The sequence below is a fragment of the Acanthopagrus latus genome, chromosome 17 (genome assembly GCF_904848185.1).
Source record: "Acanthopagrus latus isolate v.2019 chromosome 17, fAcaLat1.1, whole genome shotgun sequence".
In the NCBI taxonomy this organism is placed as follows: domain Eukaryota; kingdom Metazoa; phylum Chordata; class Actinopteri; order Spariformes; family Sparidae; genus Acanthopagrus; species Acanthopagrus latus.
In genome coordinates this window covers 125542-144299 of record NC_051055.1, presented here as the reverse complement: position 1 = coordinate 144299, position 18758 = coordinate 125542, and the positions used below count along the sequence as shown (strand labels likewise).

The 18758-nt window shown below is 41.3% G+C and overlaps 1 protein-coding gene across 3 annotated transcripts in view; it reads right to left on the bottom strand.

The window, feature by feature from the left end:
- Positions 1 to 5804: 5804 nt before the first annotated feature.
- The window catches only part of sacm1lb (SAC1 like phosphatidylinositide phosphatase b), a 37475-nt gene continuing 24521 nt past the window's right edge, over positions 5805 to 18758 (bottom strand). For 2 of the 3 annotated variants that reach the window (XM_037073921.1, XM_037073922.1), the window contains 2 exons: positions 7458 to 7515; positions 5805 to 7302 (listed from right to left, as the gene is read on the bottom strand). In XM_037073921.1, coding sequence (XP_036929816.1) covers positions 7166 to 7302; positions 7458 to 7515 — 195 coding nt within the window. In that variant the 3' untranslated portion in view covers positions 5805 to 7165. The remainder of the gene's footprint in view (positions 7303 to 7457; positions 7516 to 18758) is intronic. The other variant, XM_037073923.1, reaches the window with a different exon arrangement.

Here is an 18758-nt window from a genome sequence, read left to right as displayed (position 1 = left end):
AGACGGTGTCGAAAAGTTATCAAAACAATTTTGATATTCCAAAGAATACTCAAGTTATGTAATAATAACTTCCTGTACATTTTGCACATATCCATGTTGGTGAAATTCAGGTTACTACTTCCCTATGAGCCCTAAGAGTCAAAAATGTTGGCTGATGACCACCAGGTGGTGCTCTTTAAATTGCAGTATTTTATAAAAGTTGGTTGGATTAACACAAAACTTGGTACAATTATTGTCAATACCCTCCTGATGATAGCTGATGAAAGGTGTTATCAGGGGACTCTATAGCACCCCCTGGAATATTACAAATCTAAGGCCTGCCTCCTACATGCATATACATGAATGACACTCGTTATGCATATGTATCATGACTCACAGAAAACATTGGGGGTACCAAACTCTCACTCCAACAGGAAGTCCACCATTTTGATACAAAGTTACGATTTGTCCACCATTTTGATCCATTTCCATGCCTCGTACTTTAACCAACTCCTCCTACAGATTGAACACCACAGACTTCCAATTCACTCAGTATCATCCTCAAAAGCTTTCGCCTACATCAAATATGGTGGGTGTCATGGTGTGGTCCATTTTGATCCTTCGCCATAAAGCATCAAGTCCCTGTAACTGCAACATACAATTTCCCATCTATACCAAATTCATCACACATGTAGACAATGTCACCCTGAATACATCCATGTCTCAATACTGTGTCATATCCATAGCGCCACCTACTGGACATGGGAATTCAGACAAACATCATCCCATTTATATGACAATAATAGTTTATTTTTCTCCATATCATACACTACAAGATGACATGCAACTAAAAGGTGAACACAGCCCCGGACAGCACCGCTGCTGGACATCTGTGGAGTGAGGGCCTGTTTATCGCTGCTTGCAGCTTTAATTCTTTTTTTTTCTGCATGTTAAGCCCAGTTTTGGAGGTCTGAACATACCCCAAAACTCACCAAACTTGGAATATAAGTCACATCTGGCTAAGAATTTAATAATTCAACATGATTGGGTGTGGGTGTGTCCTGGGGTCTCTATAGCGCCCCCTGGTGTAAATCCCCACCTCCTACATGCACATGAATTTACGAAATTCTGTATGCTATGTATCATGATGAGACGCACAAACAAGTCCATGGACCAAAACAGTCAGTTCAACGGGAAGTCCACCATTTTGATCTATTTCCATGCCTCACACTCTGATGAACTCTGATTTAACACCATACACTTCAAATTCACTCAGTATCATCCTCAGACCTTGAAGATGAAAAGTTATTAAAAGCTTTTGCCTACGTCATACCTGGTGGGCATGGTGGTGTGGTCCATTTTGATGCTTCGCCATAAAACACAAAGTCCTTATAACTTAAACATACAATTTCATATCTACACCAAAATGCTCACAAATGCAGACGGTGTCACCCTGAATATATCTATGCATCAATACTAAGTCAGTCATTTTGATCTTTGCCATCATTTTGAAACATGCGTGCTTTGTACTTTGACAAACTCCTCCTACAGATTTAACACCACAGACTGCACATTCTCTCAGTATCATCGTCAGACCTTAAGGATGAAAAACTATCAAAGCATTTTGCTTACATTATGCCTGGTGGGCATGGTAGTGTGCTCCATTTTGATGCTTAGCCATGAAGCTGGAAGTCCTCACAACTTCTACATACAATTTCCCTTCTACAGCAAATTGGTCACGCGTGTAAAGGGTTCGCACTGAATACGCCTCTGCATCAATACTGTGTCATATCTATAGCACCACCCACTGGACACCGGCAGTTAGACATACATCATCTGATTTGCATGACATTTGCTGCTTGTTTTCTCTACATCATACACTACAACATGACATATAAGTAACAGGTGAGTGCACGCTCCAACGGTGCCACAGCCCAACATGTGTGGAGCAAGGGCCTGTTCATCGCTGTTTCCAGCTTTAATTATAGTGCCACCATGTGGCAGATTTGGCTGATTATATGTTGAGGAGCATTTGCACACCATCTCCAGGTGTTGTGCCACGTTTCATGTTTCTAGTTCAGTCCATCTCATGGCAATCTGATAATAATAGAACCACGTTCAAGGCCTTTAGGGGCATCTTGTGGCTCAACATTAAATGCTGTAGGTTTACACTGATCCCTGGTTATTGACATATGGAGGGAGATCTATCCAGCAGGCTGCAACCTATTCTGTATACACACTGACTGAATCTTTTCTACTGTGTAATACACAAAAACAGAGATGTTTGTTGTGATACAGAAAATATTGATGTTTCAGATCCCAGTCCCATTTATCTTACCACCAATCTGAATAAAAAACCCAGACAAACCATATGGAAGCTGAATTCGTGTGTACCTCATAGCCTGCAATGCAATGAAGCACCAGAGAAGAAAATTCAAGCATATTTGGAGTTAAATGATACAGGGAAAGTGAGATGGGACACATTCAAGCTCAGTCATGAGGGGAGTGTTATCACACAGTCCATTTTTCAGACCTGCCAACCTTGGAGAAATTGTATGATTCACGATTTTATGATATGTTGTGCCCATATATTTTGATTAGTCTAACTAATAGGAAGGGGAGTGAGCTAATAAATAGGCCTAAGTACTTCTGTGTTAAAGATGTGAGTCAGACCAGGTTAACACATAGCCTTCCTCTGATTGCTCAAGGGAAATGAAGTAGCCTAAATAATAATTTACTCTCAAAGCACCAATTTTAAATAGGCCTAAAGCAACTGCTACAAAAGCACAAGATTTAAGCCTGGCAGAAACACAGTTATAGGCTAATACATAACATGCGTCAGATCATTTCAGATAAGCTTTTAAAAGGGTATTGCATTAAATGCCATTTGGTGTCAGTTGCCATTACATTGGCCTAGACAATAGGCCTATGCTATGCATCATTAACAAGAGCTACAATAGCTTGTCACAGCTGGACTCCTTGTTAGGATGTCATGGTCATTTTTAGTGTTTATAAATTCAATAAGGATTAAAAATAAAAAAAATAGCCCAACTGTAACCTAAATCCTGTTTTGTAATTACTCTAGTTATTTATCTTATGTTAATCAGCACCTAGTCTGTCTAAAACCCTCTAGATCTCTAGATATCTGACCACTTTTCTAACTGCCCCCCTACCCCCCACTAATGGGAAGTATAGCGGGTGTGAAAGGGTAGCTTATTGACGCTATGAACGTTTTTTCTTATCATCCTTTCTATTTTTAATATCAATATATTTCGGGGGCCAGGGAGCATTAGTGTGTGTGGGACTGTGCTTATTACCTGTTGCCTCTTGGTGACTGATGTCAATGTCTGTCTTGCACATGGTGCAGAACCAGTGATGGGGCAGCCTGGACATGAGCAGGCAACTTTGACTAGTGGTTAACAACACCATTGGGTAAACTCAACATCTTAATTTTACCTTTTCAATGCTGTTTGCATCGGCAGTGACAAACGGCCGAAGAAGGATCAGTTATCCGGCCAGCCTGGCTTGCTTGATGCACTGAATTAGATTAATCGCGCAGAGCATTTGGTAGGACGGATAGGTAGGCGAGGGTGTTAAAATGCAGCACTCTAATTGACCAAAAGCTTTTCACTCCACTTACACGCAGATTGTTTTGGCTCAGTGGCAGAAGCAACTTCATAGATCTTAACATAGAAACTTAAACGAGCGAAACGAAATGCAACAAAATGCGTACCAGGAGAGCAAGAATTCGTACAAGCGTACTTAAGGGTCAAAATGCATACAAATAAACTGCAAAACAATAAATAATCAGATTCAAAACAATGCAGACATTATTATTGAACAAGAAATTGAAATAGTTACAATTGAGATAAATTGTACACAGGAAAAACAAAAGAAATATGTTTTTCTGAAACAGAAATTTTGGGAAGTCACAGACTGTGTCTAAAAAACAGCAGACACAAAATAAAACCCCTGAGACAGACTGAAGGAGACTGAATATAATCAGGAGAAGACCCAAATGCATCTGCTCACACATCAACAGCAGTTAGACATTAAGTCACAGATATCCCTGTTTTACATTCAGTCCGTCTACCAGCAGTCACACAAATACAGAATCATATGCCCAGAGCTGACAGGACAGAGCCATTACAGGACTGAAGGCAGGGGGAGCTTGCCTGGACGACTCCACCTCTGATTGGTTCAAGGTACTGAGGGATAAGTAAGCACCTATGTTGATGAAGGTTTATAACTGGGTATGTAAAAAACAAGAAAGACCCCATCATGGAGAGAGGCAATCACTGACAAAAAACAACAAGAATGTGATCATTTGAGACCTGTAAGTGTTTTATATGTAGACTATCTGGACGCGGTCAAAAGAGGGTTGGCTGCCAGATCTCATCCACCTTGTCCATACTGGTTGCATTAAGCAGAGAAAAATGCAGGACAACAACAGAACATCACATTATAATATTTGACAGAGAATTAGATAGAATCAGCACTGATGAGCTCAGATATTCCAAAATGCGTCTGATGCATTTAGCTAAATTTTTACAGAAAAATAATTCAAACTTTACAAACCAACAGCCAGAACGTGCCATCTTTCTTCTCTTCTTCACTAAATTCATTGAGCTGTTGAGCAGACAGATTCATGAGAAGCAGAATAGGACATTCAACAATCACAGGGGAACAACAGCTGGCATTTTTCCCAGATGACAATTTGATATATTTAGAACAACCAACCCAGTTTACATCCATATTGATGCGTTGTCCACAGTAATATGGCTTAATGTCTGGCTGTAACCTTTATGTATCAAAGAGAGAAGTCCTCACTCACAGTTATAAACCTGCCCGAGATATTATCCACCAACATCAGCTAAAATAGCATTCTGATGCAGTTACATATTTGGTTGCATATTTACCAAAATAAATGGTGAATTTTTTTACCTTTGAACTCCAATTGAAAGACTGATAAAGGAAGATGGAATGTTATCCCTTCTCTGAATTTAAGCTGCCTGTGAAGGTGACAACAGTTCATGGAATCGGACAAACTCATTTCCAGGTTAGGGTAAGGGTTATATATGGTTCCATATTGTACACCAAGACAGCTCCCCAAAGACAGTCCTGCTGGCTGCATGTGAGTAGCCCACAGTACATCATATCTGTACGATGCAGTAATTAATAAATTCCCTAAGGGTACATTTAGCGGTATATGTTCAAGGTAGGTGGACTTTATCCAGGCCGTTAAAACCGGTCGTCAGGTGACACATGTGCACACCTTGAATATGGTTCTGTTCTACCAGAAAGTGATGCCTGCAGAACAGATGGGAAGGAAAACTTATGAATCAGTTTTTTTGTTGTTGTGATATATCATTTATAAATATTAATTATTTTGTTATTAGAATTATATGATATATAATAATCTATTGTAAAGCCTCTGGTTGCCAATAAAGACTGAGGATAATCACACAACAACCTGTAACACGAGGCACTATGTTGTTTAACACACCACAGCAGTGGTGTCTTTGATATCCCATGTTATTAATGTTAAACCATACTGTTTAATGATATGTTGTGTTTATTCCTGTTCACAACTATACTCATTTGAAAGAAATAGTTAAGCAAATAGAGAGCATTAAATACTCATTTCTGCACAGATTACTTTTTGTCTAAAATAAATACTGCAGGTGTCCCATGACACTGACAAATAGCTGTAATGACAGATTTGAACACATAATGACTGAGAAATGTTATTTAGATATAATTATATCCAAATCATTCAGTTTCTTCAGTGGTTCATGATGGAAGGATTACTTACATTCTGCCAAGACTTTTCCATACATCAGATAATTTTAATTGTGACGACCACCTCCTCACAAACATGTTAAATACAGCAGATAACTGATTTCCCAACTGTATGAAGTGATAAAAGCTGCACAAATGCACTATTCACCACGTTGGCAATAGATATTGAGGACTTCTGATGATACACTGGATGTGCAATTTAAATATAGGCGACAAAAGGCCAGATTTCTTGCTGACTTTTGGACCCATTATTGGTTCTAAAATGAAAACTTTGAAACAGGCAGCTTTTAACCTAGGACAGAGCATCCATACATAGGTCAACTTATATTGGAATGGCAAAAACGATCAAGGCAACAGGCAAATCAACAGTACACAGTATAGATGCATGTGCTGACTTCAGGTACAAGCCCTTTTGTGCTCAAAAGAAGGAAGTAGCTCAGTGGGCCACAATTAAAGCCACAAGCAGCAATGGGTTTCAGGCTTTACAATGATGAGGGAAATGTTTTCAGATAATTTCAATTCAGCTGGAAGAAGTGAGACCAATCACACTCATGTTTCTTCATCTCTAACTGCCCACTCGCAGTTGCCCACCCTGCACCGGATTGTTTCATCAGGTCTGTTCAAAGACATCTGTGAAGGCCACGCCCAATTACAACAAACAGTGTGGCACTGTGGGATTTTGTGACTTATCTGCTCCAGAGCATGCACACCCAAACTGGTGAAATTCTGTCCACCAGGTTTTGAGTAACAATTTTCTCAGTATTTGTGGTGCCCCTTATGGGCCAGGCTAAGAAATGCTGCGGTAAGCCTGTTCCCAAACACTTTTTTATGATGATTGGACAAATGGTTCATGGGTTATGGTTATTTTCCTGCTAAGCTGCCACTTGCAACAGTTTTTGGTTGAAATCAGCACAAACACAGATGGGTTCTGGCCCACTGGGGCTTGAACATTATCAATTAATTTACAGCTGTTCCAAATCTGATCCCTATACATCTATAACACAGCGGGACATCAGGCATTTTAATGTATAGTCGGTCCCACAGCATTCCTCTGAAATAAGGAACAATGACATCCAGTATGAACAAACTCCAGAGGTTCAGTGTCCAGTGAAACCTGTGAATGGACACTTCTGTCCACGTGACAGTTGCTGCAGTGTGGACAGCAGCAGACCCATGCACTCAAAGTCTCTGTCCTTCCACTGCTGTAGTGCACAAGGCCGGCACTAGTGCCCACCACCCTCCTCCACTCCACCCTCTTCCACTTCACCCTGTATTAGTAAAGGTTCCAAGCCTGTTGATGCTGATGCTGGGGGTAAAGTGATGAAGAGCTGGAGGATGAGGCAGTGAGGTCGCCAGGGCCAAGCTGCTTTCCACACACACACATTCAGTCCAGCTTCTCCTTCTGCACCAGCTTGGGAGCATCTACAAAGTCCAGCCCATTAAAGAGGATGAGGCCGCCTGTCACCACACTGGCAGTTCCCCAGAACAGAACATAGGCGAGGGTTTCAGTCCACGTGTCACCTAAAAGAATGGTAGATATGGAGTCAGCCAGGAAATGAAAAAGAAAACCTGCGTCCTCTACTGTGGGGACTTTTCAAAATAAAGTAATTCAGGTTTACATTTCTTCAGCCCGATTCTGTTATGTTGTTATGTTGGTGTGTTGCTGACTGTCTTACCAGCCATTAGCAGGCAAATGATGCACATGGAGAATGCTACCACCATGATGATAGGCAACTGGAAAAGGAAAAGAGAAACCACTGTCACATTATAGACCTCGAAAGAAGATGGCACAACACATTTGTTTCATTACTGTTAAATTCATAGCTTTGTTTCCAAGATCTTCCCAAATTTCCTTTCTATACCCTAAAACAGTCTTGGGAGAATTTGCTCTCTCAAGCCATATGAGAGAGGTTCAAAGTCTTATGATCTCATTTTATCATTAAACACATAATATGGCAAAAGGAATTGGATATGCAATTAAATGATGAGTTGTGGGACAAAGCTATAAAAGGTCTACCAGTTCTTGCGCATGTCTTGGTCTTATCCAGTTTAAAGTCTGACATGGGCTTAATTTCTCTGAAAATGTGTCCTGAAGTGGAAGAAAAATGGCTCTCGTTTCTTTTACATTATATCTAATATTCTCAGAGTAGCTTTACATCCTTGCCCGCTGATCGCTTTATTTGGAATCCTGGAGATTTCAGTTCTGTTAAGCTCTGTACAAAAAGACATTAGAGCTTTCGGTTCTTTACTAGCCAGATGTACAATTTTGCTCCACTGGAAATCTGTTGGGTGCCCCTCTATTACTCAATGGCTAAGGAAACCAATCTCTCATTTTACAGAACTTCAGGTGTTGCCCGATTGAACACTTTTCTGCAATTATTCACCATAGTTTAGATGTAACAATGCAACTGCCCGTTGGCCACATTGAGGTGGGCTGAGGTGGCTGCGGCTATGTTTGAGTACATGTATGTAGCTGTATTTTTAGGGCCCGAGCAGGGAACCTGCAAGGACCCTATTGTTTTTGAAGGAATTCTTTATTAGGGCCCGAGCAGGGAACCCCTGCGAGGACCCTATTGTATTTGAAGGGATTCTTTAATAGGGCCTGAGCAGGGAACCCCTGCGAGGACCCTATTGTATTTGAAGGGATTCTTTATTAGGGCCCGAGCAGGGAACCTGCAAGGACCCTATTGTTTTTGAAGCGATTCTTTATTAGGGCCCGAGCAGGGAACCCCTGCGACGACCCTATTGTATTTGAAGGGATTCTTTATTAGGGCCCGAGCAGGGAACCTGCGAGGACCCTATTGTATCTGAAGGAATTCTTTATTAGGGCCCGAGCAGGGAATCCCTGCGAGGACCCTATTGTATCTGAAGGGATTCTTTATTAGGGCCCGAGCAGGGAACCTGCAAGGACCCTATTGTTTTTGAAGCGATTCTTTATTAGGGCCCGAGCAGGGAACCTGCAAGGACCCTATTGTTTTTGAAGGAATTCTTTATTAGGGCCCGAGCAGGGAACCCCTGCGAGGACCCTATTGTATCTAAAGGGATTCTTTATTATTATTATTATTATCTTTTTTTTTCTTCGGACGAAATGATTGCATTTTTGACTACCTGAACATACCCCAAAACTCACCAAACTTGGAATATAAGTCCCACCCGGCGAAAAATTTTATAATCTATTGTCGTCCTGAATTTCCACCACTAGGTGGCGCTGTTATTAAGCACAGCGCGTTTTGGCTAATAACTCCCATATACTTTGTCGCACATTCAAAAACCTTATATCCATGCGTTCAGGGAAGTGGGCTGAGTCTCGTGGTATAGGCCATGCCTATTTCCGCCTACCGTTTTTTTCGCTACGTCGCAAAATGTCGAAAACCTACTTTTTCGAACTCCTCCCAGGCGATTTCACCGATTTGCACGAAACTTGGCACACAGCATCTGTGGACCCTCCTGACAAAAAGTTATTAAAAGAATTTTGATAGGCCAAACAATACTCACGTTATTAAATAACAACTTCCTGCAGATTTCCTGCCAAACAGGAAGTGTTGGATATCTCCACAACGGTGTGTCCAAATGACATGAAACTTAAGATTATACTTTGACATGACTTAATGAGCATGTGTCCAAAAGTCTAGGCGATGACCACAAGGTGGCGCTCTTTAAAATCATATAGTTTATATCTCCACATCGCTTGGGCGGATTGACACCAAACTTGGTATAGTCATTGCCACTGCCCCCTTGAGAATATCTGACAAAGGACTTATCAATCGGCCACTAGGTGGCGCTCTGGTGCCAGTTTAATTTTAGATTTGGCCCTGTGACCACACCATAACACTTATGGGAATGAAATTCATATAGGTGGTATAGACTGGCCCCTGCAACTTACACACCAAAAATGACCAGCAGGTGGCGCTATTTTTCACTTGAAGAGTTTTTGGCCCATAACTCACACATAATGTGTCACACATTGATAAACCTTATATCTCCATGTTCCCTGCATCCAGCTGAATTATTTGGTGTAGGCCACGCCCACTTTCGAGCTAACTTTCAGTTTGCAAAATTGCGACAAATGCAAAACCTACTTTTTCAAACTTGTCCCAGGCGATTTAACCGATTTGCACGAAACTTGGCATAGAGCATCTGTGGACCCTCCTGACAAAAAGTTATTAAAAGAATTTTGATAGGCCAAACAATACTCAATTTATTAAATTACAACTTCCTGCAGATTTCCTGCCAAACAGGAAGTGTTAAATATCTCCACAATGGTGCGTCCAAATGACATGAAACCGAAGATAATACTTTGACATGAGTTCCTGAGGATGTTTGCAAAAGTGTAGGCGATGACCACAAGGTGGCGCTCTTTAAATTCAAATAGTTTATATCTCCACATCGGTTTGGCAGATTGACACCAAACTTGGTATACTTATTGCCACTGGCCTCTTGAGCATATCTCACAAAATGCTTATCAATCGGCCACTAGGTGGCGCTCTGGTGCCAGTTTCATTTTATATTTGGCCCTGTGCCCACACCATAACACTTGCAGAAATGAAATTCATAGGCTTGGCATAGACTAGCCCCTGCAACTTACACACCAAAAATGACCAGCAGGTGGCGCTATTTTTTATGTGAAAGCGTTTTTGGCCCATAACTCACACATAATGTGTCACACATTGTTAAACCTTATATCTACTTATTCCCTGCATTCAGCTGAATTATTTGTTGTAGGCCACGCCCACTTTTGAGCTAACTTTTTGTTCGCAAAATTGGGACAAATGCAAAACCTACTTTTTCGAACTCCTCCTAGGCAATTTGACCAATTTGCACTAAATTTTGCGTGAAGCATCTATGGACCCTCCCGACAAAAAGTTATTAAAAGAATTTTGACAGTCCATAAAACAGCCAAAATATAAAACAACAAATTCCTGCAAATTGTCTAGAAAGCAGACAATCATGTACATCTTAACAAAATACTTTCTGATTATCATGTAAATGTTGAAAATTGTGTGCAATGGACTGATGAGGCTTTGTGTAAAATTTGGTGCAGATCGGCCAATAGGTGGCGATTTGGTCGCAGTCTAATTAGTTTGAATGGAAAGTAAATGGGAAAATCTTAAAATCCTCTTCAAAACTCATCGCCTTTCAACCTCTTGTTGTGCTTCTTGCTTTGAGCTACAGATACTATTCCACATTTTAAAGAGTCAGAAGACCTTGAACTATTGGGCATGTATTCAGTTTCTAACAATCTTTAACGGTTTTCAAATCATCACAGTTTTAGTTTCAAGGATTTTTTAGGCTATCTTGTGATTTAATAATGGGTGTGTATTGCGTGAGCTAGAGTGCCTGACATCATCGCTACAGTGTAGAGCAGCTGGAAGAACTGGAGAAAAATTTCTCTTCAGCTACTGGACGATGATACTTTCAGCTTCTTCCCGAAACTATGTCTTTGCATTATGCCTCGTGGACATTTTCGTCAGCCAGCTCCAGAAGCGGACCATCAACTCAGTCTTTGTCTGGGGAATCATGCAGCAGTACACGCACTATTTTTGACTTCAGCGTACATTACTTCATACCAGCGGGAGCAGGCCACCAAATTATACAGAAACACCTTCTTCGAGGCGTTGCGTGCGGAAGCCCTGACGGCAGCATGCACCGAGGTGCGTGGACTGCGAGGGCCCGACCAACGCTGCTCGCAGCTTTAATTTTTTTTTTTTTTTCTTTGTTTTTTTCTTTGGACGAAATGATTGCATTTTTGACTACCTGAACATGCCCCAAAACTCACCAAACTTGGAATATAAGTCCCACCCGGCGAAAAATTTTATAATCTATTGTCGTCCTGAATTTCCACCACTAGGTGGCGCTGTTATTAAGCACAGCGCGTTTTGGCTAATAACTCCCATATACTGTGTCGCACATTCAAAAACCTTATATCCACGCGTTCAGTGAAGTGGGCTGAGTCTCGTGGTATAGGCCACGCCCATTTCCGCCTACCGTTTTTTTTCGCTACGTCGCAAAATGTCAAAAACCTACTTTTTCGAACTCCTCCCAGGCGATTTCACCGATTTGCACGAAACTTGGCACACAGCATCTGTGGACCCTCCTGACAAAAAGTTATTAAAAGAATTTTGATAGGCCAAACAATACTCACGTTATTAAATAACAACTTCCTGCAGATTTCCTCCCAAACAGGAAGTGTTAAATATCTCCACAATGGTGTGTCCAAATGACATGAGACCTAAGATAATACTTTGACATGAGTTCCTGAGGATGTTTGCAAAAGTGTAGGCGATGACCACAAGGTGGCGCTCTTTAAATTCAAATAGTTTATATCTCCACATCGGTTTGGCGGATTGACACCAAACTTGGTATACTTATTGCCACTGGCCTCTTGAGCATATCTCACAAAATGCTTATCAATTGGCCACTAGGTGGCGCTCTGGTGCCAGTTTAATTTTATATTTGGCCCTGTGCCCACACCATAACACTTGTGGAAATGAAATTCATAGGCTTGGTATAGACTAGCCCCTGCAACTTACACACCAAAAATGACCAGCAGGTGGCGCTATTTTTTATGTGAAAGCGTTTTTGGCCCATAACTCACACATAATGTGTCACACATTGTTAAACCTTATATCTACTTATTCCCTGCATTCAGCTGAATTATTTGTTGTAGGCCACGCCCACTTTTGAGCTAACTTTTTGTTCGCAAAATTGGGACAAATGCAAAACCTACTTTTTCGAACTCCTCCTAGGCAATTTGACCAATTTGCACTAAATTTTGCGTGAAGCATCTATGGACCCTCCCGACAAAAAGTTATTAAAAGAATTTTGACAGTCCATAAAACAGCCAAAATATAAAACAACAAATTCCTGCAAATTGTCTAGAAAGCAGACAATCATGTACATCTTAACAAAATACTTTCTGATTATCATGTAAATGTGAAAATTGTGTGCAATGGACTGATGAGGCTTTGTGTAAAATTTGGTGCAGATCGGCCAATAGGTGGCGATTTGGTCGCAGTCTAATTAGTTTGCATGGAAACTAAATGGGAAAATCTTAAAATCCTCTTCAAAACTCATCGCCTTTCAACGTCTTGTTGTGCTTCTTGCTTTGAGCTACAGATACTATTCCACATTTTAAAGAGTCAAAAGACCTTGAACTATTGGGCATGTATTCAGTTTCTAACAATCTTTAACGGTTTTCAAACCATCACAGTTTTAGTTTCAAGGATTTTTTAGGCTATCTTGTGATTTTATAATGGGTGTGTGTTGCGTGAGCTAAAGTGCCTGACATCATCGCTATAGTGTAGAGCAGCTGGAAGAACTGGAGAAAAAATTCGCTGCAGCTACTGGACGATGATACTTTCAGCTTCTTCCCGAAACTATTTCTTTGCATTATGCCTCATGTGGACATTTTCGTCAGCCAGCTCCAAAAGCGGACCATCAACTCAGTCTTTGTCTGGGGAATCATGCAGCAGTACACGCTCTTTTTTCTGTCTTCAGCGTGCATTACTTAATCCCAGCGGGAGCAGGCCACCAAATTATAAAGAAACGGCTTTTTCGAGGCGTTGCGTGCGGAAGCCCTGACGGCAGCATGCCCCGAGGTGCGTGGACTGCGAGGGCCCGACCAACGCTGCTCGCAGCTTTAATTTCTTACTGTGTCTTATCGTACTGTAGCTGAATTTGTACTTGCTCTCTTTTTTTGTTTGATTTCTCTTCCACTGTGTTGTATTTGATTTGTTTTTGTTTATTTTTTCAATTATCTTTTTATTTACTTTTACCATTTCAGTACAATCAAGGATATAAGAAAAGAAAAAACAAATACAGCAAATTAAATCAAACCAGTCCATGGTCACAGTTCAGAGTTCATCCTGTGAATGTTATGTAAACATGCCAAACCCTATCATGATATGATAGTGTCAGAGGTCCATAAGCGGTTAACATATACTTTGGAAGGCATCCCCCTTATTCTTTAGGGCATATGTGCATTGTTTCAGTTTTACAGTTTAATTTAAGATTTGTTTAAACAGATTCAATGATGGGGGTCTTTTTTGATTCCAACTGAGCAAGGTGAATTTCTTTGCTTTATAGGACATTTTGATAATCCTCTTCCTGTGTGTGGTGTCCATTGTCTTGTCCAATTCCTTACCAAAGTGGTACCATGTTGGTGTAATGTCCAGTGGGGTTTCCACAACCTTAACAGTTAGATCATGTACCGCCGTCCAGAAATGTTTTGATTTCCTGTATTCCCAAAAAACATGCATAATTGACCCTTTACATGTTTTACAATGATGACATTGGGGGTATGAGTTAGGAAACATTTTACTTAGTAAGGTACATCCTGTGCATGAATTTATAATTTTGTTCCATTATTTTATTACAGAACAGTGAGGAAAAAACATTCTGACATGTAGTATCCCACTGATCTTCATCAAAAGCATGTCCCAAATCCCTCTGCCATATGTTCCTAAGTGGGGTCAAGGAAGAGCTGTAATGGTCCAACAAAGCACTATAAATTACAGAGATTTTTCCTTTTAATGATGTGGATTTCACCAAAATCTCCTCGAGATTTTTCAGCCCCAAAGACAGGCTTTTTTCCCCTTTTAGGGTGTTTATTAGAAGGTGAATTTGTAGCATTTATTAAAGTCCTGTTTCGGAATTTCATCTTCTGACAAGTCTGCAAAGGACTTGAGTGTATCAACGGCAAACAAATGTTGGAATTGGTGTATATCGTTTTCTCTCCACTTTGCAAACAAGGAACTACCAATAGCTGGTGACAGATCTGGGTTTAAGGATAAGGGGGAAAACCCAGAGATTTTGCCAAAATTCCCACAAAACTTATTTATATCTTACAAAGCCCGAAGAGTGTTGTAAACTATATATGTGACTACAGTGACTGAAATAAGTAACTGAAATGAGGCAGAACATAAATTTTATCCATCCATCTTCTTCCGTGTTATCCGGGGGCAGGTTGTGGGGCCAGCTGCTTGAGCAGGGACACCCAGACTTCCCTCTCCCGGGAAACTTGGGAGGCTCCCAAGGCGTTCCCAGGCCAGCCGAGCGACATAGTCACTTCAGCGTGTCCTGGGTCTTCCTCAGGGTCTTCTCCCGGCGAGAGATGCCATGGGGCATCCGAAACAGATGCCCAAGCCACCTCAGCTGGCTCCTCTCGATGTGGAGGAGCAGCAGCTCTACTCAGAGCTCCTCTTGGGTGACAGAGCTCCTCATCCTATCTCTAAGGGGGAGCGCCCTGCAACCGTGCGGAGGAAACTCATTTCGGTCACTTGTATCCGGGATTTTATTCTTTCGGTCATGAACCAAAGTTCATGTGCCATAGGGGAGGGTACAAACATAGACTGACCGGTAAATCGAGAGCTTTGCCTTTTGGCTCAGCTCTCTCTTCACCAACTCTCCCCCAACCCGGAGGGAGCAAGCATCCCTTTTCCGGTCGAGAACCATGGCCTCGCACTTGGAGGTGCTGATTCTCATCCCAGCCGCTTCACACTCGGCTGCAAACCGCATCAGGATATGCTGGAGGTCCTGCTCGAAGGAGCCAACAAGACCACATCAGCTGCGAAAAGCAGAGACGAAATCCAGCGGCTCCCGAACCAGACCCCCTCCGGCCTGTGGCTGTGCCTAGAAATTCTGTCCAAAAGAAGTCGAAAATGCACTGGGAGGAACAGGTCTAACTTACTGCTGGCAGTGCAAACCAAGCTCCTGCTCTGTTCGTACAGGGACAGTACAGCCCTTAGTAGAGGACAGTCGCATCAACAATGGAAGTGGAGAATATGGTCCATCAAACTTAATGTCCCCAGCCTCCCTCGGGATCAAAGCTCTCCTGGAGGTGGGAGCTGAAGACCTCCCTGACAGAGGGCTCCGCCAGACGTTCCCAGCAAAACCATACAATGCGTTTGGGTCTGCCAGGTCTGTCCAGCTTCCTCCCCTGCCAGCGGATCCAACTCACCACCAGGTGGTGATCAGTTGACAGCTCAGCCCCTCTCTTCACCCAAGTGTCCAAGACATACGGCTGGAGGTCAGATAACACGACTACAAAGTCAATCACTGACCTCTGTCCTAGGGCATCCTGGTGCCAGGTGTACATATAGACATTCTTATGCTTGAACATGGTGTTTGCTATGGACAAACTGCGACTAGCACAGAACTGCAGCAACAGAACACCGCTCGGGTTCAGATCGGGGAGGCCGTTCCTCCCAATCACACCCCTCCAGGTAACACTGTCGCTGCCCACATGAGTAGAACGATGGAGTCCCCGGTTGGAGCACTCTCCAGTACCTCTCCCAGGGCCTCCAAGAAGGCCGGGTACTCTGCAGTTTAGGTAAAATCGTAGGCCCATTTCACCTAAACTCCTTCTCAGTAATTTAGTCTGAGGGGTTATGCTCCTCTTTTTGTTACAGGTATCATATTTGCCATTTATTATTGTATTATCGTCGTCGTCTGCACAGATTAAAGTGCCTTGTGATTCTGAGGAGATCAATTCAAGAATCTTTTTCAGAATGTTTTGATCGCTTTGTGGGGGGAGATAAACACAGAGAAGTGTGGCCATTTTGCCTTGCACTAGACTATATCTACCCTCACAGTCCCTGACCTCTATAACCAACTCAAAATTAATGGAATTATGTAATAGTATTCCAACCCCTCTTTTTTGACCATTTTTAAAGGTGCTGTAGGATGTGTTCGTATATACAAACTTCTTTAATTTTTAATGTCATTCTGAGATAGATGAGTCTCCTGTAGAAATATGATTTGGCTATTTTCCCTTCGCATTTTTGTCATCACTCTACTCCTCTTCACTGGGTTGTTTAAACCATTCACATTCCAGGAGGCAACTTTAAAATGACTGTACCCTATAACAATAGTTCAAAATATGTGTGCCGGCAACATAAACACATGAACTGCAACAGTAAAAAATAATGTGGACAAGAACATTACGAACCAGTAATGTGTTAACTTCCAACCTCAGGGTCTTACACTGCCCTGCCATCTTCACCAGCTTGATTTAGTCTCTTTCCAGTCACCTTTTTTTTTTTATTATTTTTTTTAATTCATTTATTCTTTTTTTTAATATAATTTTTTTATTTCATTTGACAAATAGAAGTATATACAGTGAAATACAAAAGACTTTTTCTTTTTTCCCCCCCTCCAAAACCTCCCCCCCAGCCCCCCGTCCTACATACTCTTGTTACAAATACATAAAAGGAAAAGTAAAAATAAAAGACAGTACACATTCTTCCTTCTTACTATAAGCAAATAAGCAAATAAATAATTACACAGCAGCTAATGACATACAGAAAAGTAGTCTCTCCAATGAAATGAAATAAGGAAAAATGGAGGATGAAATATGGTGACTGGTTGACTGACATAGGACAACATTTCATTGCTCTTGTAGTGTCTTCAATTTAACCATGTATCTAATCATACAGCCCCAGACAGAATCAAATTTTCCAGGTGTACCCCTCAGATTATACTTAATTTTCTCCAGGTCTAGATACAGCATCAGGTCCTTCAGCCACAAGGAAGCTCTGGGAGCAAATAGAGACTTCCACTCCAGCAAAATTCTTCTACGTGCCAATAAAGACGCAAAGGTGATATTATCCTTAATTTTCCTCCTGATCATTTGAGAGTCTGGTAATACTCCAAAAATGGCTGATTCTGCACAGGGCGTCAAATTCATATTTAGTGCCTTTGCAAGATGTTTAAAAATAGCTGTCCAGTAATCTTGCAGACGTGGACAGGACCAAAACGTGTGTGTCATATTAGCTGGAGTCATGTGACATCTGTTGCATGTATCTGAAATATTAGAATACATTTTGGAGAGTTTGGAATTTGTGAAATAAATACAATGAACAACCTTAAACTGTATCAAATTAAGCCTGGAGCAAGAGGTACTGTTATTTACTCGAATTAATGCAGAGTCCCAGTCACTGTCAACTATAACTCTTCCAAACTCTTCTTCCCAGTCCTTTGTGATTTTATCAATAGATGTCTCATTAAGATGAGAAATTAAAGTGTAAATTTTAGAAATAAGGCCTTTCTGGTTTGTGGGGATGTCCAAAATCAAGTCAATAACTGAGTTAGGTGGAGTATTGGGGAATGTGGCGCTATTCAATTTAACAAAATTGCGGACCTGGAAGTATCGGAATAGGTGGGACTTTGGAAGATTGAATTTTTTACTGAGTTCACTGAAACTAGCAAAGACATTGTCAATATAAAGGTCCCTCAGCCTGACAAGGCCTGAACTCTGCCATAGAGAAAAGGCTGTATCTGTGCTGGGAGGGAGGAAAAGATGGTTATTATGGATGGGGCCGTGATTAGACAATCCCTGGAGTTCAAAAGCATATCGAAATTGAGACCAAATTTTAAAGGTGGAGACGACAATTGGGTTACATGTAAATTGGGATAGTTGAAAGGGCAGCACATTCATTTTGATGCAATTTACCCGGCCTGCTACGGTTATATGCAAGTTATTCCACTTCTCCAGATCTGATTTAAGCTTGTCAATTAGGGGTGGGAAGTTGTTCTTGTAGAGATCAGATGGTTTACGGCAAATATGCACACCTAAATTTTTAAAACTGTTATTAGATATTTTAAATGGGAGATGCACGTTGGGGATCCCATGGGCCAAATTATTTACAGGAAAGCATTCACTCTTTGAAAAATTCATTTTATAACCAGAAAATGTACCAAAATCGTTTAGCAATTCAATTGTCTTAGGAATAGTAGTTATTGGATCGGAAATAAACAATAACAAATCATCCGCATATAAGGAGAATGTATGTTTCAAACCGCATCTGTGAATTCCTTTAATAAAACTGGCTGACTTAAGTGCAATAGATAGAGGTTTGATCGCCACAGCAAACAACAGCGGGCTCAGAGGGCATCCCTGGCGGGTTCCTCTGCTAAGTGTGAAATATTGGGATTTCATACCATTAGTGCTTACAGATGCTTTAGGAGAAGAGTATAGG